General features: G+C 46.8%; 1 protein-coding gene across 1 annotated transcript in view; it reads left to right on the top strand.

Moving 5' to 3' along the window:
- The first annotated feature begins 5,578 nt into the window (after positions 1–5,578).
- The window catches only part of SCARB2 (scavenger receptor class B member 2), a 36,223-nt gene continuing 18,874 nt past the window's right edge, over positions 5,579–22,927 (top strand). The window contains exons 1-3 of the mRNA XM_090032038.1: positions 5,579–5,932; positions 18,593–18,750; positions 22,420–22,567. Coding sequence (XP_089888164.1) covers positions 5,816–5,932; positions 18,593–18,750; positions 22,420–22,567 — 423 coding nt within the window. The 5' untranslated portion in view covers positions 5,579–5,815. The remainder of the gene's footprint in view (positions 5,933–18,592; positions 18,751–22,419; positions 22,568–22,927) is intronic.

The raw sequence follows: 22,927 nt of genomic DNA, 5'->3' as shown, positions 1-22,927 counted from the left end.
TCTGTTCTGGTACCCATCCTTTTCAGTCAGTGCACATGATATTCCCTATTCAAAATCAAGAAAATGTATTTATGCTGATAATATTGCCATTCTTGCACTGGCTCTGATTTTAGCATTAGTGAAGCTATACTTTGGCAACATTAAAAGACCATTTTAATGAATGGTGTTTGAAGCCCAACCTTGACAAAACAGATTATTCCTTTTTTCATCTCATTAATGCCCAAGTGAATGTCCAACTAATAATCAGCTTTTGTGGAAAACCAGTCAAGTATGAACCCAACCCCCAATATTTAGGAGTCCACCTTGACCATATTCTCACCTATAGGCATCATTTACAAATAACTAAGAACAAACTTGCTACACATAATCTCATCTCGAAGCTGGCTGGTATGAGTTGGGAAGCAATGTTGAAGCTCCTAGAACATTGGTGCTGGCCCTCGTTTACCCAGAGGCTGAGTACTGTGCCTGGGGCAGGAACACTCATTGACTCTCAACTGAATGAAACAATGAGACTCACAACTAGGGACCTACTGATATTCCAATTGTGCAATTTTTGCAGAAACTGCAAGTTCAAGCAGGCTCTGTGGAAAGCAGAGACTCGCTGAGAAGGAAAAAAAATCTCCACCTCCTCCCCACCCACTTCCTGTCTCTCTCACTATTCCCCACACTGTCCTCCAAGACTGCAGGGCTTCCCATACACTTTTCTCTGCTTGCCAGTAATTCTTTTTTTCCTCAGCGAACCCACTAAAAGCGCAGAGCCCACTGTTTGGGGATGGGTCCTAATCATGGCTTAATTAAATTGATTAAGCCCAGGGAAGCCATTAATTCATGCTTAATAACACATGGCTTAATTAACATGTAATTAAGTCATATGACAATTTGTGGGGAGGGTGGGGCTGCTGGGATTTTTTGGTCAATCAGAGATGTGGTTGGGGGGACACCACCTTGCTCAGCCTGAGAAAATGGTGGCCTGTCCTAGGATCTACTTGCAAAATCAGCTGGCCACCTTGAGTTCTGTAGATCCCTATTCGTAACAGGCACTTGTAGATCCATTCCTGCACCCTGGCTTTGTGTTTTATCTCCTATCCCTCCTCCTGATTTTCGATGTAAACAGGCTACTTTAAGAGTCTACAAAAAACTGCTTACATTCAATTCAGTACCATTTTTGAGGCACTTAATGATGCCCCTAGGCCAAGTCTTAAGTCGAGCAGGCCATTTTGGGGTGTGCGAAAAGAGCTGAATGATGAAAACTTTGTCATCAAGGAAAAATGGATCCAGCAATGAAACACAATTGACATCATTAATAAATTTCTCATCATGGACCCCACATCTAAATCCTCTGGCTTTGCTTTACCAAGGTGGAGCTGTACAATGGGTTCATACTGGGCAAGGTAAATGTAACTACCGACGACATAAATGGAATGTTATTAAAGATGTGGTGAAATCCAAACTATAGCACATATAACAGAGGAGTGTCCTATTTTTCATTTTAATGGTTGCATTGAAGACCTGCACCAGGCTACTGGAGATACTTTGGAATTGATACAAATCTAAAACTGTCACTCTAGCCTTACCCCTCAGTGTCATTGTTTATATAGGTTGCTCATAGCTTGTTCTGTCATTCAATTGCTGTATTCCATGCACATAAATAAACACCACTCCAAGACTAAGGTTACGCTCTTTTGTAACACCCTGTCATCTTAGCCTTGAGGCTGTCACCAAAGCAGCAAGAAGTAGAAAGACCCACCACTTTTAACATTAAGTTTTCAAGAGACTCAAAAAGGTGGAATAAAATCACATGTGGAGCAGACACCTAAGTCCATATAGATGTGTAACAGATGGAATAGGATCTGACTTTATATACACAAACAAAATTCCCCGTGCAGGAAGATTCTTGACATGGCAATGCAAGGCTTTCCTGCAAGCACTAACCATGTATCTTCCTTTCCTGGAAGACTGAGCAAAGAACAGGGCACAGGTTGCAGTTCTCTGGAAAACATATATGGCTAGTTGTCTTTCATAGATTTCATAGACATTAGGGCTGGAAGGGACCTCGGGAGATCATCGAGTCCAGCCCCCTGCCCAAAGGGCAGGAAGTCAGCTGGGGTCATAGGATCCCAGCAAGATAAGCATCCAATTTACTCTTGAAGGTGTTCAATGTAGGTGCTTGAACCACCTCCGCTGGCAGACTGTTCCAGACCTTGGGGGCTCGGACAGTAAAGAAATTCTTCCTTATGTCCAGCCTGAAACGGTCTTGCAGGAGTTTGTGACCGTTCGACCTCGTCATCCCTTGGGGCGCTCTGGTGAACAAACGTAAGATCTGTTTTCCTGACCTCTGATCATGCGCGTAGCTCTCCTCTGGACTCTCTCAAGCTTCTCCACATCCTTTTTGAATTGTGGAGCCCAAAACTGGACGCAGTACTCCAGCTGCGGCCTCACCAAGGCCGAGTACAAGGGGAGAATGACGTCCCGGGATTTGCTCGAGAAGCATCTATGAATGCACGCCAGCATTTTGGTCGCTTTACTAGCCGCAGTATTGCATTGCAGGCTCATGTTCATCTTGTGGTCAATGATGACCCCCAAATCTCTTTCTTCTGTAGTGCTATCCAACGTAGCACTGCCGAGCCTATAAGGAAGCTGCAGGTTTTTCCTCCCAAGGTGGAGAACCTTGCATTTTTCGGTGTTAAACACCATGAGGTTCTCATCTGCCCATTTGCTGAGCTTGTCCAGGTCAGCCTGGATCACCTGCCTATCTTCTGGCGTGGATGCTTTGCCCCAAAGTTCGGTGTCATCGGCGAACTTGGCCAGTCCACTCCTGACTCCAATGTCCACATTGTTAATGAAGATGTTGAACAGTATGGGTCCCAGGACAGAGCCTTGAGGGACCCCACTGGTCACAGGGCACCACGATGAGTGACTGCCATCAATCACAACCCTCTGGGTCCGACCACGAAGCCAATTTCCCAGCCAGCGGATCGTGGTGGAGCCAAGGCCACAACTGGGCAGTTTGGCCAAGAGGTGATCATGGGACACCAGATCAAAAGCTTTTTTGAAGTCAAGATATATGACATCAATCTCTTCTCCCTTGTCCAGGTGATAGGTCACCTGGTCATAGAAGGAAATGAGATTGGTCAAACAAGACCTACCCGCAACAAACCCGTGCTGGCTGTCCCTTAGGATGTTAGCCTGGGCCAGTCCATCAAGGATGGCCTCCTTAATAAACTTTTCTAAGATCTTCCCCAGGATAGAAGTCAGGCTAATGGGCCTGTAGTTAGCCGGATCCACTCTCCTCCCTTTCTTGAAGATCGGCACCACATTGGCCTTCTTCCAGTCTTCTGGCACTACACCAGAGCGCCAGGAGTTTTCAAAGATCCGTGCCAGGGGCTGGGCTATGACGCTCGCCAGCTCCTTGAGTACCCTGGGGTGCAGGTTGTCAGGGCCAGCTGACTTGAAGGTATCCAGCTTCTCAAGGTGTTCCTTCACGAGGTCAGCATTGATGGAGGGTAGGGGATCCCCCTCACCCAGATTTCCCTGTCCCATAGCAAGCATGGGCATCCCGTGTGACTGATGAAAGACTGACGCAAAGTACCTATTTAATAGGTTGGCTTTTTCCTGGGCGTCAGTTGTCAGTTGCCCCATCTGGTTTAGCAGGGGTCCAACATTGCCCTTGCTTTTCCTCCGGCTCCCCACATATCTGAAAAAGGACTTTTTGTTGTCCTTGATGCCTGAAGCTAGTTGGAGTTCAGTTGCAGCCTTGGCTTTCCTGGTTTGGTCCCTGCAGGACCAGACCAGCGCGGAGTAATCCTCCTTGGAGGTGAATCCCGTCCTCCATCCTTTGTAGGCTTTCCTTTTTAGCCACAGTAGGTCCGCTAGGTCTCTGGAGAGCCAGGGGGGCTGCTGTGCCTTCTTGCTGCTTTTCCTCCGTGTTGGAATAGATTTAGCTTGTGCACTGAGGATCGCTTCCTTGAGAAGCAACCACTCTTCTTGAACTCCCATCTCCCTGGGGTCATGGTCCCTGAGGGCCTGACCGACTAGCCTCTTGAGCTTACATAGGTCTGGCTTGTCCTGGGAATGCCAACTATGGGCTAGGACTTTTAGGTACAACAATGAAGAATTCTTCCCAGGGCCCTTTGGTTCAGGAAAATGGATAGTAAGTAATACAACTGCTTTAGCAGCATGAATACCTCAGTCTTAGAGCGGGGAGCAATGCAACATCACATCCAAGTGTTTTACTCACTAGTAGTAACTTAATTCAGAAACATTATATAACAATCCTCTTCAAGAGTTGTTTAATAAAGGGCACAGGTGACATGTAGGGGGTGCATGGTAGGTGCTCCTGCACCCCCCCAGGAATGCTGGTGACCCCGAGAGCAAGCGCTCTTGGCTTAGGTGATGGACAGCGGGGCAGGTGGAGCGCTGGTGCCCCCCTGAGACGTGCCACTGGCACTTCTGGGCTTGGCATCCAGCTGCAGGCCCCCCCTGCCACCGATACCACTGTGGCTGCCTGAGGATGGTCCCCGCCTGGCCAGCCCTTGCCGCCGATGCCTGCGTCACCACCTGCAGGTGGTCGCCATGCCCTCCAGCCTCAGGAGGCACATGTCTCCCATGATAAAGGGTCTAGCTAAGTTAGGTACCATTCCCAAACTCCTCAAATGTTAGCTCCAAAGCCAGAATAATGACTTTACTGCCCATCAGTTCTCTCAAGCAGTCTTGAGCAATGCCTGCTGAAATCTGAATCAGCATGAGTGAGCAGCACCCTTAATTCTGCTGCTGTTACTAGAGCAGATGATCAGACTTAGCCTAGTGATTAACGGAGCTCAGTTTCTCCCTCTCGTGTCCCAGCTGTGCTCGGTGTCTGTGGCTATTGTCATAACTGCTCAGGCCTGCTGAAGCAAATGCAAAAAGCCATCATCTCAGACCACATCTGGAGCAGCCCCACTGGATTTTCGCTTCTTCCCCTTTGACTCTCATTCCCACTCTCCTGCTGACACACCCAAATGCACGAGAAAAACCAGTTTGCAGAACTGAATGGCCTGTGACAAGAGTGGGCTGTCCTATGGATACAAAGCTTTTTTTTTTTTTTTTAAAAAGAAATTTTTCATGTTTCCAGCCAAATCATGCAAATCCATGAGTCAGTCCAGAACTGTAAGTGGCTCAACAACCAGCAAACATCCTCCACCCCCACGTGGGGCTTCAGGTATTTCCAAAGGCTTTTGGCGGGCATCCTATGTGGTTCGGATGCCCCCAAGTGTGGCCTGCCCTCAGCCATATGGCAGAAGCAAGCTAGGGAGAGGCCTCCTATTTCCATCAAGTGGGCTTTAAGCCCCAACACCTGGGCGGGCCCTGAACCGCGCGGGGAGAGCAGTTATCCCTGGGAGCACTTAAGGAAAACGGCCTTCCTAGCCCCAGACATGTGGTGTCGCCCCTGCCAGGTAAGGGGGGTGGTGGGGGAAGATGGAAACCGCTGCCCTGGACCCCTTCCATGGATTCACCCAGCCCGGCGGCCCGCCTCTGAGGGGAGGGAGCAGCGCCGGAGGAACGAGACCGCCCCACGGGCAGGAACCAGCCTGGGCCCGGCTGCAGCACCCGCGCCGCTCTGGGGGCGCGGCCGGGGGCGGGCCTGCCCGGAGGCGAGGGCTGCATCCGGGGCCGCCTCAGGCGGGCCCCGGGCGGCCCGAAGCCGAGAGCGCCGCGCCCGCGCCCGCGCCCGCGCCCCGCCCCGCCGGGGAGGCGCCTGGTGCCGCCGAGCCCCGCGCCGGCCGCAGAAGAAGCTAGGCGGCGGGTCCGCCTGCTCCTGCCCGGTGCTGCGCCCGCAATGAGGACCCTCTGCCTGTCCGGCGTGGGCGGCCTGTCCGTGTCCCTGCTCATCGCCAGCATCGCTCTGCTGGCGGCGCGCGTCTTCCAGAGGGTGGTGGACGATAAGGTGGAGCAGGTGAGATCCCCGGCCCGGGCTGCCCACAGCCCGGCGGCCCTCTGCCTAGCGAGGGGCGGGGCGGGGAGGAGGAGGCCGCACGGGGATGCGGGTCGGGACTGTCTGCCAGGCCTGCTCAGTGCGAGCACAGCCGCAGTAGCGCGCCCCTCGCAGAGCAGCGGGAGCGCCGCTGCCGGGGGGCGAGGGGGTGCTGCAGTCCGGCAGCGGAGATGAGACCTGGAGGATACGGGTGCACACGCACCCCCTGCGAAAAGCGCCGCTGACGCTGCCTTTGTACCTGCAGGCGGTCACCACTCGCCATCCTCCTCCCCCCCCCTCCAGCACTGTGGCCGCCTGCAGGAGCTCCCTCCTTGCCACCACCATGATCCGACCGGGCTCCCCGTGCACCCCTAGCCTCTGGGGGACGTGGTGTTCATGCTGGAGGACGTGCCCCAGAAGCTGCACTGAGCGATGTAAAATGAGGTGTCAGTCGTGTGGAGGTCAGCCGGCCTCTTTGAAACACCTCCGCTCAGGGGGCACTGCTTGAGGGGGGAAAGGACTCCATACCTGTCAGGCCTGGGAAGGAGAGGTTTGAGACTGAGCGGTGAAAAGAGTTAAAGATCAGTAGTTTTTAATAACTGTAATCAACTGACTGTGCTTGAAGGACCACTCCCAAACATCAATCAATATGTGGTGAGGAGGTAGGAAGCGCATAAATAAGGCTTTTAGTATTTGCTGCCTTATAATGTGTGTGGTATGGTCCTGGTGACTTCTTACATGGGCTCTGCTTACAGATGCATTAGTCTTGATTCTGTCAGAGTTTCTTATGAAGAAACACTTTATCCCTTATCAGGCCAGATGATTTTTTTTAAAGGGGTGAATGAGAGCCAAATACTAGATATTTTTAAGTATAGTTCCTAAATCTTATTTCAAAATGTTTTAAACATTATAGATAGTCAAGTACCGATGAAAATATAGTTGGTGACCATTTATTTTCCTTTTCAACATGCTTTTAAAATGTTATAAAGCCAAGTATTGCTACAATCCCTAAGAATTATTTCTTTATCTTTCTCCCAGTCTACCTGTTTGTTTTTTGAATGGAGATGTAAGAGATAATTAATACTTACTTTCTACTCTGATAGTTTTATAAAGTATTATTTATTGACATCTGTCTTAACAGTAAATGCAAACTGCTAGTATTAATGATTAAGCCTGTGTATTTATGCAGGAAAAATATCCTCATCCCCATTTGTCAGATGGAGAAAATGAGGCATGGAGACCTGATGTAGTGGGTCAGTGGCACAACTGGGAATAGAACTCATGTCAGCAGACAGGTCTGTCTGAACCGTGACATCATGTTGCTGATACTGCTGCTGATAAATAATGAAGTCACACCAGTTTAATTTAAATCAGGTTATCTTACTTTGAGGTGCAGTGTCTCTTATCAGTTTAATGCACCAATTTAAATCAATTTCACTTATGCCAGCTAAGCCTATGTAAACCAGTTTAAACTGATAGCATGTCTGTATTCAGCGTTGCACTGACAGAAATCATATCACGTTAGTACAATTTTGGATTTAGATCAGGCAAAAGTGTCGTGATGCAGGTGTCGCAGTTGACGTAGTCTTTCTGGACTTTGGGGTGAGAGACAGTGTTGAAGGCCTTCCTATTCTCATTTAAAAAAAATTAGGTAGCTGTGGTGTTGATGCCTACATAGTCAGATGGGTCGCAAATTGGCTGGAGGGCTGCACCCAGAGAATGCTGATAGATGGGTCATTTTTGACCTGGAGGTACGTGGGCATTGCGGTCCCCCAGGGCTCAGTCCTCGGGCCTGCACTGTTCAACATCTTCATCAGTGACTTGGATAAGGAGGTGAAAAGCACCTTGTTCAAATTTGTGGGTGACACTAAGATGTGGGGAGAGGTGGGCACGCTAGAAGGGAGGGACAGGCTACAATTAGATCTGGATGGGTTACAGGGGTGGGCAGATGTCAGTATTAATCCCATCCTATTCTCAAGTGCAGGGTACGGCACCTAGGGAGAAATAACCAGCAGCATACCTATAGGGAGTTCCCCAGCCTTTTTGCCAGCACAGAGGCAGAGAAGGATCTTGGAGTCATTACTGATTCCAAGATGAACATGGGCTTCCAATGTGAGGATGTGGTCAGGAAGGCTCACCGCACCTTGTCATGCATCCTCAGATGCATCACGAGCAGGTCCAAGGAGGTGATCCTCCCGCTCTGTGTGACACTGGTCAGGCTGCAGTTGGAGTATTGGGTCTAGTTCTGGGCGTCGCACTTTGGGAGGGATGTGGACAACATGGAGAGGCTCCAGAAGGAGGGCCACTCGCATGGTCAGGGAGCAGCAGGGTATATGAGGAGAGGCTATGGGACCTGAACCTGTTTAGCCTCCATAAGAGAAGGCTGAGAGGGGATCTGGTGGCTGTCTACAAACTGGCCAGGGTGGACCAGTGGGGAACAGTAGAGTCCGTGTTCCCCCGAGCACTACTGGAAGTAACTAGGAATAACGGCCACAAGTTGACTAAGAGTAGGTTTAGATTAGACATCCGTAAGAACTACTTCACAGTCAGGGCGGCTAGGATCTGGAACCAACTTCCAAGGGAAGTGATGCTCGCTTCTACCCTGGGGGTCTTCAAAAGGAGGCTAGACAGTCACCTAGTCGGGGTCATTTGACCCCAGAATTCTTTCCTGGCTGTGGGAGGGGGTCAGACTTGATGATCTGCTCCGGTCCCTTCTGACCCTACTGACTATGAAACTATGCAAGTCTTCTAGTACAAAGAACTTTCACTAGGAATTCGGTTTCTGACTTGCCTACATCTTTGAACATAAGGCTTGTGGTCTTCTGTAATGATTAGAAGTTAATTGGAAGAGCCCTGCAGGCTCATTCTCTTTCTTCAAAGTGTTTTGAATGGAGAATGGGTGGGTGCCTATACAGGTGCAGAGAGGCTGCTCCAATGCACTGTAATTACAGTGTGTCAGAGCAGACTTAATTAATCGAGTATGCTGGAATGTGGTAATTACTGCACTCCAGTGTCGCATGTATTGCCATCCCTGTGCTGAAGAACGGCTGTGGGGACACTTTAATGAAAGCTTGTTCAACAAACGTTAGTTAAAAATGCCCCTAAGTCATTTTTCAGTGCAGGGACACTGATGCACGTGATGCTCTGGGTGCTTTAATTTGAGTGGCTGTCAGAACTGCTCTAATTAAAGTGCCACCCACCCTCCACTCCTGGAGCACCTCTATAAACTCTTGTGTTTCTAAGGGAGACAGTGGCTTAAGTGTGAGCCTCCTGATGTTAACAAGGCCTTATGTGCTCCTGCTGCTCATATTTGGTAAGAGTAGATCAGTGATCATGTTGTAATCTTTTCACTATTGAAATATCAAATTGCTTTCCTTTACGTTCTCCTACCACATTTTGTCTCATGGATTTCAGTCCAGTGCACTAATGAGCACTCTGCCTTTCTGTGCTAATTTATTACGTCCTTCATTGTTATGTGCATGTGTCATATGTCCAATTTGGAAAAAAAAATCTTTCAATGCAAAAGTATTGTGCCCATTATCTTTTCAGATTTTGCTGTTTTTGATTTGTTTGTATCCTAGGGAGCTTCTGGTATTCGTGTACTTATGTTTATTTTAGGATTTCTTGTAAAAACAGGTCAATCTTTCATTGTATTAGAAATGTGGCAAGTCTAGGGTTTATCCCAGTCCTTCACTGTCAGGTTTTTCCATGTCCTGGGTCAGTGTCAGAAACACTCAGCCTCCAGCCGCCCCCTGGAGTTTAAGCTTGGCTTCCATCAGCTACCGCAGCTCCAACTAACTATGGCTGCAGAGGTCAGTCTGTTGGAGGGAGAAGCTCTTTTCAGAACAGATTGGTCTTGGCCATTGGTGATGCATTGGGGGATGTTCCCCTCAGATTTCTGCACTGACAGTGCAGTGTGGGGCATGGGGTTCCAGTCCAGCTGGAGCCAGGGCCTGGCAGCAGTGGGGGCAGCAGTGGCAGTGTGATTTCTGTGCTGACTGCAGGGTGTGGGACTGCAGTCCTGTCAGAGCCAGTGCCTGGCAGCAGTGGCAGTGGTCACAGCAGCATAGAGTTGTGTCCCTCCAGTGTCAACACATACATGTTGTCAATGGTCCTAGCCCATTGAGAGCTTTTCAGCAATCGTGGAATTACTGCCAGATTGAATGGGTTTAAGATGGGCTACTATCACAATGGGCATGATCAAGTAGATGTAGTGCTTTGTGTTGGACTAGTTAGCTTCTGCATGGTAAGTCTCAAGTTCATAATTGTAATTGTTCTAGTTCATCTGGAAGAGACAGAGCTGTGGTTTTCTATGATTAGTTCAGCACCTGATAGGAAAGATTCTGGAGCAATTGGAGTTGCTGCCATTTATATTTCTAGGGCTATGTCTACACAAAATGTTTACTGTGGAGCTGCCTAATTAGTTCTGTAGTAGACGTCTCTGCATCTATACGTGCACCCCTGTTGGGGGGGGTACAAAACCAATAAACTCTGAAGTAAATACGTTGTTTGTTTAAATTTAAGACAAAAAACTGAAGGCACTGACAACTGTTGATGCTAATTTTAACACATCTAAAGAACTGTGTATGATATATCATGGTTGTCCTCTCATCTACTTCAGCAGTTTAACACTCTTCCACTGAGGTCATTGAGGCAGCTCCAGTTCCACTGTCACTATCTGTAGAATCACTTGCACTACTTATTAGTGCCAGTTCAGAATCGGATTGAGTCAAATCTGATTCAGAACTACTTGACCCACATTCTCTTTTGCTGAAGGATGGTTTTAACAAAATCTGTGGGCAAGGGCAAATTATCATCACACTGCATCTTATTTGCTAATTGAGAAGAAGTGATTTTGAGGAATAGAAACAAGCTTAACGTTGCGTTCATTTGTTAGTCTGTTCCTCTTTTTTTTCCTTGATTTAGCTGAAAGCCTTCCAGTTCTTTTCACAGGAAGCTGCTGTTGGTAGGATGCGTAGGATCCTTAGCGCAATCCTGGACAACAGTCGGGTGTTACAGTATCCCTTCCACCATGGGAGTGGAGATATATTCTCTGCTGCCCACCAAATGATGTCTTTGCTCCAAAGTTTTTCTTTTGTTTGGTACTTGGCAATGTTTGTCATCATGGCTACTTAGTCAGTGTTGGGGACATTCTTAGCTACTTCCATAATTATATCGAGAGCAGTAGATATTTCATCTTCTGATAAATGTTGTCCTCTGTGTTGAGGATCCAAAAGGTTTGCTGCCAGATGAACTGGATGAGAGCAAAACTCAGATCTCTTAGTAAACATTTGTTTTACTACTACTACTTTTTTGGATAGAGGTGAAGAAGGCATAAGCTCAATCAGATTTTCATTCAGTTGTCTGAATGTCTCTGGAATGTTGAAAGGCTTGGTGCATCTCCCTCAAGTTTCTTGATAGCCACTGAAACTAGTAGCAAATAGAATGTTTCTTGAACTCGAACCCAGAACACATCATTGTCGAGAATCCGCTTCCGAATGTTCGTGGGAATAATCTGGGATACTGCGTCATCTATCGAAGCACACTGCAAATAGTTCTTTGCGCACAGCAAACTATGTAATCACTTTGTAGCTGAGCCCCATTTAGTTTTTACTGGCAATAAATGCACTTTCCTTCCCATGCTTCTCTTTCTGTAATTCCTTCTAAGTCTGATTAGCAACATGATGATTGTTGAATGCTTTCACAATCACTTTGCAATTTACCATTATTGTCTTCATTGTATTCACACTTACTATGTCCTTTGCCAGAAATTCAGCTCATGAGCAAGACAGCCAAATACTAGGGCTGTGTGAAATGTCACTGTTCCGTTTCGACGGAACAGCGTTCCATTTCAAATTTAATTTCAATTTGAAACAGCTGTTCTGTTCCGTTCCATCGAAACAGAAAGGCTGTTTCGATGTTTCACTGGGGATGGAGAGTCAGTCCAGCTGGACTGACTTCCCACAACTAGCACTATGGTCAAAACGTTTCGATGAACTTTGTTTTGTTTTGAGGCTGTTTCGATGGCCTTTTTTATTTCAGTTTTGCTGTTTCGACTTCGAAATCAGTTGAAACAGTGTTGAAATGAAATGGCTGTTGAACTTTTGCACAGCCCTACAAAAAACTATTAAATTAGTATACTTTGGCTTTAACATTTGCCATGCAGCTTTCATGTTACTCACATTATCAGTCACAAGGGCTTGTACCCTGGAGGGACCTGCACTTTCAATCTCTTCACTTAGTAATTTGGCTGTGTATTCACCTGTATGACGAGAAGATTTAGTAGCAATTGCTTTCAGGTTCAGGTGTTTGGTTCAGGGGTTTCATAGTTTCATAGTAGCTAGGGTCAGGACGGACCTGAAGAGCATATCTGTGGAGGGCCAGCAGGGGAGATCATGCTCAGGGGCAACCAGCACGGGGTTCATCAAAGGCAGATCCTGCCTGATCAACCTGATTGCCTTTGCCTTTTATGACCAGGTAACTAAATCCCTGGATGATGGTGTCACTGTGAATGTAGTCTTTCTAGAGTTTAAGAAGGCCTTTGATACTGTCTCTGACCCCATTCTAATTAATAAATTAAGCGACTGTGGCATTGATGCCTACACAGTTAGATGGGTAAAAAACTGGCTGATTGGGGTGCACCCAGAGAGTAGTGGTGGAAGGGTCATAGTCAACCTGGCGAGATGTGAGCAGTGGGGTCCCCCAGGGCTCAGTCCTTGGGCCCGCACTGTTTAACAACTTCATCAGCGACTTGGATGAGGGGGTTGAAAGCACACTGTCCAAGTTTACTGATGACACTAAGATGTGGGGCAAGGTGGGCACACTTGAAGGGAGAGAGAGGCTGCAACTAGATTTAGACAGACTATAAAAGTGGGCAGATAAGAATAGGATGGGGTTCAATGTAGACAAATGTAGGGTGCTGCACCTTGGGAGAAGGAATCCACAGCATACATACAGGCTAGGGAGTTCCCCTCTTGAAAGCACAGAGGCAGAAAGGGATGTTGGAGTCATTACTGATTCCAAGATGAACATGAGCTGCCAATGCCAGACTGCAGCCAGCAAGGCCAGCCATACCTTGTCATGCATCCAAAGATGCATCTCAAGCTAGTCCAGAGAGGTGATACTCCCCCTCTATGCGACATTGGTCAGGCTGCCATTTGAGTACTGTGTCCAGTACTGGGCATCGCACTTTAAAAAGGATGTGGCCAGCCTGGAGAGGGTTCAGAGGAGGGCCACTTGCTTGGTGAGAGGGCAGCAGGACAGGCCCTATGAGGAGAGACTGAGGGACCTGAACCTGTTCAGCCTCAGCAAGAGGAGGCTGAGGGGGCACCTGGTAGCTGCCTACAAACTCATGAGGGGAAATCATCAGCAAATAGGAAGAGCCCTTTTCTCCCCAGCACTACCTGGGGTGATGAGGAACAATGCTAATAAGCTGTTGGAGGATAGGTTTAGGTTAGAGATCAGAAAGCAGTATTTTACACTTAGGGTGGCCAGAATCTGGAACCAGCTTCCTAGGGAAGTGGTCCTTGCCTCAACCTTGGGTAAATTCGAAAAGAGGCTAGATGATCACCTGTCTGGGGTCTTGTGAAACCAGCATTCATTCCTGCCTGTGGCAGGGGGTCAGGCTAGGTAACATAATGTTCAATAAAGGATTTCCTTGTATATCCATCCATCCATCCATCTGACATCAGTCCTTTGACTAACCATTGTTTGAACTCTGTCATACTCTGAGAGAATGTGATAAGTGATAACGTGATGGTAACTTATGATGGGTGAATTAGTTTGTAATGTTCCTTCCAGTATTGATTTTCAGTTATGGGAAGAGGTTTACCACTTGCAAATATAGCTCGACCTAATGTCTCATCTGCCTTTTCTTGATCTTCTTTTGACATTTTGCCTGCAAAGCTTGATAAAAAAGCTTGATTATCTTGAACAGCTACTTATGGTGGCTTGTGTATCTATTTGGTGACGGTAATCTTGAAAGTGAGGACCTGCTTCTTCTTCCCCTAGACCTGGCAGCTCAACGTTTTCATTTTCATTTTTTGCAAATCTGCTATTTCACTTGAGCTACCAAGTTCCTGCAACAAAAGGGGGAAAAGATTTTTATTTTTGCCTATCCTAGTCTGGCCTCCTCCATCAGAAGGAGAAGGAGAAGAGGTAGGGAGCTTGCTTCCGTGCTGCCTGCTAGAAAGAACACTCTGCTGCTCAGCTTCCTGCTCAGTTGCCCTGGGACTGCAGAGCCAAAGGGAAGTATAGTCAGGGGACTAAGCTTGCTCAGCTGGGTTGAAATAGTTAACTATTTGTCTATTATCACTTAAAAAATTGTTACGCCTAAGCCACTTTGGATGCTTCGTGCAAGCAGAAAAGCAGGATACAAATATTTTAAATAAATAATAGTCCAGAGATGCATTAACAACTTTTAATATTATAATGTTATAAAACAATATAGATGCTAGTCTATACCGTGTGTTGTTTTAATACATAGGTAGGCAATGTGTTTTTAGCTGGAGTGCCGAAAAACCCCACAATGCCTACCTTGGAAGGTGCCGGAGTGCCAGCATACCAGAAAAACAAAATGAGGGCAGCGGGTACGTGGCAGGATGCCCTGCTTGTGCCCCTTTCCCCCCACCCAAAGCCCCTGCCCCCCCAGCCCAGGCTCTGTGGCTGTCAGCAGCTACTCAGAACCTGGGATAGCGGCAAACATCTGCTGCCTCTTCTGCCCCAGCCCCAGCCGCCTCCCAGCCTCAGGGTCTGGGGAGGCAGCAGATACTGGCAATGCTCCCTGCTGTGCTGCCCTCGCCACTGCTTCTGCAGAGCAGCATTGGAACCCAGTGCAGCAGGGCATAGCGGGGTGGGGGGGTGTAGAAAGTTGCCTGCTGCTCCGAGCTCCTCCTGCCCTGGCCGCACTTCACCCGCAGGCGGTGGCAGCAGCAAGGGGCACAATCCTGCATGCTGCCCACACTGCTCCCCTGCACACAGGGGAAGTGTGACCTGGCAGCATGGAGCTTGCAGCAGCAGGCAGCTTTCTGTGTGGCCCCTCTGTGCACTACTGCTCTGGGTCACGCGTGCTGTGCTCTGGAGGGCCCAGGGGAGGGCAGCAAGGCCAGAGCACAGTGTGTGGGACCCAGAGCAGCAGCAACACACAGCCACACCCCTTTGCAAACCCCCCGGGCATAGGGTGTGTTGGGGGTTGTGTGGTGTTTGTGGGGTGTGTGGCTCTGGTATACGTTGTCCTGTCCTACAGTCAGCACTGGAGTGGGTGGGGTGTGTGCATGTGTATGTCTGTGTCTGTGTGTGGTTTGTGAGACCTCCCCATTACACCCCCCCCTCCTCCCCCCCAACGGTGAAGCAGCAGGTGGGGGTGCTGGTGCCTGGCTCTGGCCAGGCATGCACGTTGCAGCAAGGAGCCTAGTCACCGTTGGGCTGTTTGTTTCCCCGGTGCTTCCCAAACCTGTGGGGCACAGGAAGGAAGCCCCAGGCAGAGGAGCCAGCTGTTTTCCCTGCCCCAGCTTGCTCCAGTGCACGGGGCTTCACTCCTGTGCCCCATCAGTGAGGGGAGTGCAGGGGAACCAAATGGCCCTGCAGGGGCTATGCTCCTCTCAGTGCTGGCTGGAGCCAGGTACCAGGATTGAGCAGAGTCTGCCCCCCCAGCCCCGGCTGCCTGCCAGGGCTGTGTGCCATAGGGGGAGTATGGGGGGTCCCCATACCCCTCACACCCACACCCTGCACTGCTGCCTGCCCCTTGGGCGAGGGGTCCATGCTGCAGCCAGCCCCACGCTCTGCACTCCCACACAGCTACAGCCCCGCTCCAGGCCCTGGCCGGCTGCCGGAAGGGAGCAGGACACGGGGGAAGCCTGCAGCATCAGCCCTGCCCCATGCTAGCGGGCCCTTCCACCCATGAGTTTGGGACCAAGGCATACTCTCAGATGTATCTGAAATAAATACACACGCTCATATACATGTGCATGCGTATGTATTTTAGAGGGGTGTAGGTTGTAGCCATGCTAGTGTAAGGACATAGGCAGACAAGGTTCTTTTATTAGACCAACTTAAATAGTTGGAAAACAATTATTAAGCAACCTTTCAGGTTCAAAAACCCTTTGTCAGGCTAAGGAAGTTTCAGCAGTTGGTGTGTGCTCTTCCTGGATGGAATGAAAGGTAAAGAAGCCAGAGGCTGGGCTGGTATGCATACAAGACAGTGAAAATGTAGATTGAGGAGTCAATGGGTGAGAGACAGGCGGGGGGGGGAGAGCTAGAGAAGGGGGATGAATAATGGAGACATACCTGGTGAGTCGGATGTCAGGCAGGTTATAATGTGTCATAAATACAATGTTTATATTTAGTCCATGATTTTTAGTATCCAGGCGGTGGATGAAGTGGAGTTCATAGGCTCGTCTCTGGGAGGTGTTTTGTAAGTTTCCTTTGAGGATCAGGACTGAGAGAGTGGTTTTCTTGTGAGAAATGTGCCCCCACAGGTAATTGGGTATTCTTGTCTTTGATAGATTTCCAGTGTGCATCATTCTGGTGTGCAGTTGTTGTTTGGTCTCTCCTATGTATTTTCCATCTGGGCATTTGTTTCTTCGGATTATGTTTCTGGAGGTGCAGCTGTAAGATCCAGGAATGTAGTTTAGATGCATCTAAGATGGGTTTAGGGAGTGTTTTTAAATTTCATTTTATAGATATAGATATTAACATGTGTTATGTGTAGGCAAAGTGAATTGCACATCTTGAATGAAAAGCAGTCGTATTCCTAAGTGTCACTATTTGGGGTGATCTGCTTTACCACTTGGGAATATTGCACCTATCCCATGCTCAGTCATATTGATAATGGGTTTTTTACCACACCATGTACTTTTGATCTAATTATTAGAAAACCCCAAAAACATGGGGAGAGGAAATGGCAGTTGAAGCTGGAAGAGCCAGTACAACTCCTGAAGCAAGTACTGTTGATGAAATTAAAATCTCATAAACACCAGCCAAAAAATGGCATTTGTCCAGTCCATTATGCTTGTGAGCTTGGGTTTACAATACTTGACTTGTTTTCTCCAAAGAAAAAAAGAGTGTTGATGTGATCCATTTAGTTGCAAATTATTTCTCCTCCTTTCCCTCCCCCCTTCTGCCTCCTGATGATGTTAGCACTGAAAATATGGTTTCTTTGTATTTTTTCTTGAATAGCTTTACTTACTGATCCAAACTTACCCCTGGTGTCATTGTGCTGACTTCAGTGGAACTGAAGACATAGAAATGTTGATATTTTTATTTTGGCTTTCAGGGCACTGCTATGTGTGAGCTGTAAGGCATTGCTAAAAAAGAAAGCACTTTGGGCTTGAGACTTGTGTATCTGGTTTTTAGAAGAAATACATAAAAGTGGAGTGGTGACTCTTCCCTTCCCACCAACGCAGACACTACAAAGGAATTGCTAATACAGTGTTTATGTGGTGCTGTAACAACATGGGAGCCTGTAAGCATTCTCTTGGAGACCTCTGTAAAATATAAGATGAGCTACTAGTAGGTGATTTAGGCTCTGCATATGTTAGCACTTCTGTGTGAGGACCTAAAATAGTTCACATATTTGTACAGCAAAACTTCCTCACCCTGCTGGAATTGGACTTTCTTAAAGAAATTAATGATAAATGAAGCTCAGCCTCCCTTCAAGTTGTACCAGTCCTAAAGTGCCTATGCTAGGACTGCTCAGCCCCAGACGTCATTTGCTTGCTCTCTCTAGCTGTTCAACTTCAGTTTCCTTACATAGAGGAAGACAGCAACCCTCTTGCCTCAGTGAGTCAGCAGAAGCTACTCAGCATTTCTTTTGCGGGATCAACATCTAACAGGAAGAGATGGTTCAGGCAAATGCTGCAACCTGCTTCAGGTCTTTAATCCTTTGGTGTATTTGTGCAAGTGTTGCACAAGAATAGTTTTGCTGTCACTGAAGTTGATTCCACAAGGAAGTTATATTATGAGGGCCTGGTGTCTGGAGGTACTGAGAGACCTAGGTGAGGCTCCAAAGTGTGGAAGGGGTGAGTTTCACCCATGTTTCCTAGAACACCAGATTCTGATCCTCTGCGAAAATAGCCACTTTCCCAGTTAAGAAGCAGCCTGCTTCAGAAGAAACCACTGGTGGAATAAGTTATGATTAGACTCTGAAGAAAATTGGATATTCAAGGAGCAACTTCAACCTGAGAACAAGAAAGATATTGGAATCTGGTCCTTTATTTCTGTAATAATTTTAAAAAATTCTGTACTCCAAATAAAAACAGATTTCAGGGAGAGAACAATGCCATTCATTATAAAATAGGTGCAGGCTTTGTCAGACCTCAGCACCCGGGATTTTATGGTACGGACACTAGAATAATTTGCTGTGTCCTTGCTGGCAGTCCTACACTCCAGGAAATGTAAGATAGAAATTTGAGGGGGGAAAAAGACAGCAAGCCTTTCTGTATCATGGGGTGCACATGCTGGAAACACTTAGGCATACAATTGGTTTCAATTGGGTGACTCCATGCTTGAAGGTATGCATGCACACAACCATTTGCAGGGGCTCTGAGCATATTGGCTATCCTTATTCCAAGAGCAGATTCTTAGATTCTTCTCCCTCCAACAAAGACTCTCCAATACAACGTGATATTTTTGTTTTTCTTCTAGGAAAAAGTATTAAAGAATGGCACAGAAACCTTTAAAGTCTGGGAGAACCCTCCTCCACCTGTCTACATGCAGTTCTATTTCTTTAATTTGACAAATCCTTTAGAAGTGATTAATGGAGCAACCCCTTTTGTGGAGGAAAGAGGGCCATATACCTACAGGTGAGTGATTCACTAGCTATTTACACAAGCAGGTGTTGGGGTGGGAAAGCAAAGAAGAGAAAAGAACTATGGGTGCCTATACATGTGCTCCAAGGTATTCTAATTGGAACACGTCGGAGCAAACTCAATTAATCGAGTTTGCTGGAGTGTCCACTTGCTGCACCATCACATGTATTCAGTGTACCACATTTCAGAATGGCAGTAGGGGCGCTTTAACCAAAGCTTGTCAAATGAGCTTTAGTTAAAGTGCCTCTGCTGCAATTTTGAAACAAGACATTGAATACACGTGACAGTGCTGCATATTCATTAGAACGGCTCTCTGGGAGCCCATCCCAAAGCACATATGTAAACACTCTGGTCCCATAGCAGGCTTTCTAGAAAAAAGGTACCTGTAACTATGTTATGTGCTAAGGTACAAAGGAGGAAGTAAAAATGTTGTCCTTTTTGGGAGCCAGTTTTTATCTGTGCAGGGGACAGTTACAAGAGGGGAAAGTATGAAGATTTTCTTCAGCCAACCACTTTGTGGACCTTATTTAGGTCCTGAAGTAATTGCCCTCATTAAAGAGACTGGGGAAGATGCAGGACAAAGAGGGGCCACGAACAGGGATGGAGATCCCAGCTCCTGATGGGCTGCAGCTCCACACCATTCATCACAGGCCTATGCTTAGTGGCACAATATGGTCCGTGTGTCTTTTAAAGTCACTACAGTTCAGCTTTCCTCTACAATCTGATTCTGCTCCCCAGTACACACCAGTGTAAAGTGGGAGTGACACTATTGCACTGGGGTTTTGTGCTTTTTAAAACTGGGGTAAGGAGGATACTTAAGAACTTATTTCTTCATTGGCTGCACCATGTACAGTCACTTGCAGCCATACAAACTGGGAACCAGGCCTCTAGCAGTGGTTGAAAAGATCCTGTGGAGTGGAAGGGAGAATCTGCTTTGTTAATGTTTTAGAGCCATATGAACTTATGGGAATGTCTTCCAATTTAATTTCTCTCCTCTCTGTCTTTTTCCTCCCACACCTTGGCATCCTTTTGCTCTCACTGCCTGTCCTGCTTTTGTCACTCCCTCTTCTCTTCCCTTCTGCTGTCCATCCCTCTGTATTTCATCACTGTATTCAATCCAGGTCCTTCCCTGTCTTGTTCCTCCAGACCTTCTGGCTCCTGTTCTGTAGTGTAGTAGCTCTGCTTGTGCAGCATCCATGCTGCTGCTGTTTGCTGGTGCAGTAGCTCTGACAAACCATGTGAAGTGTTTTGGCAGAACTTGCACTGATAACTTGTCAAAGGTACTATTCCCCTATTGTCAGATAAGTAAATTGAGCCAGTTCTACCTTTTTATAAGGCCCTATATGAAATCATGCATGCAGGGTCCTCCATCTCCTGACACTTATGTCCCATCCCTGTCTTCTTCCTTCCTCTCATCCTCTTCAGGATGTACTCCACCTGTCCCCCCCATACTTCTCCCTACACATACATGTGAGGATAAGTATCTTCCATGAGCAAGAAAGCCAGCAGGTAGAGTATCACTGAATATCAATGATCCGAGTGGGGAAAAATTGATAGAAGAATTCAGTCCCTGCTGAGGTTCTTTGGCTCCAGTGCCCAATGAGATGGAGAGCAGGGATTCAGGGATAGTAGTGGGGTTTGGAGACAAGGTATGTACATGTTGAGAGCCATGTCTTGCTGATGTGTAGGACTTTGGTTAGTTATCTCCCAGGATGTGTATTTTGTGGGAACGCTGATTGTGTTTCAGGCTGGTGTAACTCGGATAGCCTGGGGTGGCACTTTGGACAGTCTTACGATTCGGTGTCTGTTCCTCATTTAGTTTTTATTGCTTTGGTTTTGTTTGAACAGGATTATATTGTGTATTGCTTTCTCCAGTAGAGAAGTAGACATGCTAGAAACCGGAGTTTTGTTTTCCACCAGATCATGGTCTTTCCATGGCTCTGACTTCCCCCAGCTACGCCCTGGGTGGGGTGGTTGTAAATTTTATATATTATTCTACTAGCTGTGGCCAGAAAATTAATATTAATCTGAATGTTTAGACTGTGACTCAGCAAAATGCTTGAGAAGATGCTTAACTTTAATCATGTGAGTGCTTAAAATAGATGCATTGAATTATAAGCATATAAGTGTTTTGCACATTGGTAGAATGCAGGATGGTTTTGGAATGAACTGTCTCAGAAATGGGAGGACCAGTCTTGTGACTGATAAGAATGAGACTGTGCAAACTTAAAGGGCTAACAGAAACTCTGCCTGCTGGTCAGATGGTTGAGTTTTAAAACAAAGCATGTTTTCCTTCTGTGGACTGTAAACCCTGTAAACACAGGGACATTCAATTGCCAGTGTTGTAGGGGCAGAGAAAGCTGTAAGCAGCATCATTTGGTTCTATGCATAACAAAGTGGCACTAGTGAACAAATTTGTCATCTTAAATCATGTTTACTGGTTTTATAGTGTGTAGATTTATTCTAAAGTGCAGTTTACTTATCTGTCAAACCATGGTGAGTTCAGAGGACTGGCTGTACCTGGTTTTACCCATATTTAAGGGGTTTTTTAAAAATCTTTGTTTGAGACCCCCTGGGCATGTCTACAAGAGATGTTTACTGTGCAGTTGACTTATAAACTGCACAGTAAATGTCTCAGCATCTGCACGTATACCCCTGTTAGGGTGCAGGAAACTCATGAACTTGTACATTCAAGTTCTAGCCTGCTGCAGAGTTTTTTCATGTACAGTAACACATGTGTGGGCACTGACTCATCTGGCTGGGGCATGAGGGTGCTTCAGTGTGGGGGCTGCTTGCTGGCTAGCTCTGCTCTGAAGCACCTTGTGCCTCAGCCAGCTTCTCCGCAACATTTGAAGCCCCATCGGAGCAGCTCTGGGCTGGCAAGTTGACCCCCTCAGATCCTCTGCCAGCCCAGGCTGCTCTGACTGGGCCGCACTTGCTGCACCCAAATAAACTCTGGAGCAATAAGCCCTGGAGTTTATTCGTATATATTAATTGCATGTGTAGACACACCCTCCTATTTCCATCCCAAAGTGAGTTTTATTTTACATCTTGCTGTAGTTTCTGTCTGGGAGTAAATTTTGCTCTTGGTAAAGAAGTGAAAATATAATTTTCAAACTGTGCTTCAAGTACAGAGCCACTACTCCAGGCTTTAAACCGTTTTGTTGCGTCCTAAGTTATCATCTTGCTTCTGCCATCTTCTTCCGAAGCCTGTACAAGAAACATAATGTTATCTCAAACATTATCTGCAATACTCTAGCTAGCATACACATCTCCATATATGCAACACAACTATGCAGTGACCTGATAAAGAATGTCTTGAATTTAAAAGCTTGTCTAACTGCACAGTTGGTCTAGTAAAAGATATTACCCAAGAAATCCTTGCCTCTTGCTCATCTCTTGCAGGCATTTCAACACAAAACAAAAAAGTAGAGTGCAGTAAAAAACTGAGGTAGGATTTTTCCATAGCATCCCACATTAGTTTGATTCAGCTTTCATTGGGGCCCAGAGAATGAGAGGAGTTAGGTCAATGCTGAGTGATTCTTTGAAAATCTCACCTTTCATATTTATGCTTTTAAACCTGGGGTAAGAAAACCATTATAAATGGCACTAAAATGATATTTTGCAGTTTCAAAGTGCATTATGAAATCTTCTGTTTCCCAGAGAGTACAGGCCAAGAGTGAGTGTTCACATTTTGGAGAATGGCACCAAAGTATCAGCTCTTAACCCAAAAACCTATGTATTTGATCCAGAGAAGTCCATTGGAGACCCGGAAGTGGATCTGATCAGGACTGTAAATGTTCCTGCAGTGGTGAGTTCAGTTTAGTCTACATCTGGAATATTTCTGCAATATGGCAACTACTTGCTGTTATAATGCACAATTATTATCTTCAGAGCACTTTGACTTCCAAGTAAGTATTTGTCATGACAGCTCTTTGAGAGGTGAAAAGCACTGGTGGAACTCAGTGCTTTACTCAGAAAGGTCATGGAATCTCCATCCTTGGAGGCTTTTAAGACCCAGCTAGACAAAGCCTTGGCTGGGATTATCTAGTTGAAGATGGTCCTGCTTTGCGTAGATTGTTAGACTAGATAACCTCCTGAGTCCGCTTCCAACCCGAATCTTCTATGATTCCGATTGTTACAGGTAATGCAGAAGAGTCAGGGAAACATT

Source organism: Crocodylus siamensis, chromosome 2 (assembly GCF_052110815.1).
Source record: "Crocodylus siamensis isolate JL-2025a chromosome 2, ASM5211081v1, whole genome shotgun sequence".
Taxonomy (NCBI): Eukaryota; Metazoa; Chordata; order Crocodylia; family Crocodylidae; genus Crocodylus; species Crocodylus siamensis.
This window is presented reverse-complemented; position numbering and strand designations above follow the sequence as displayed.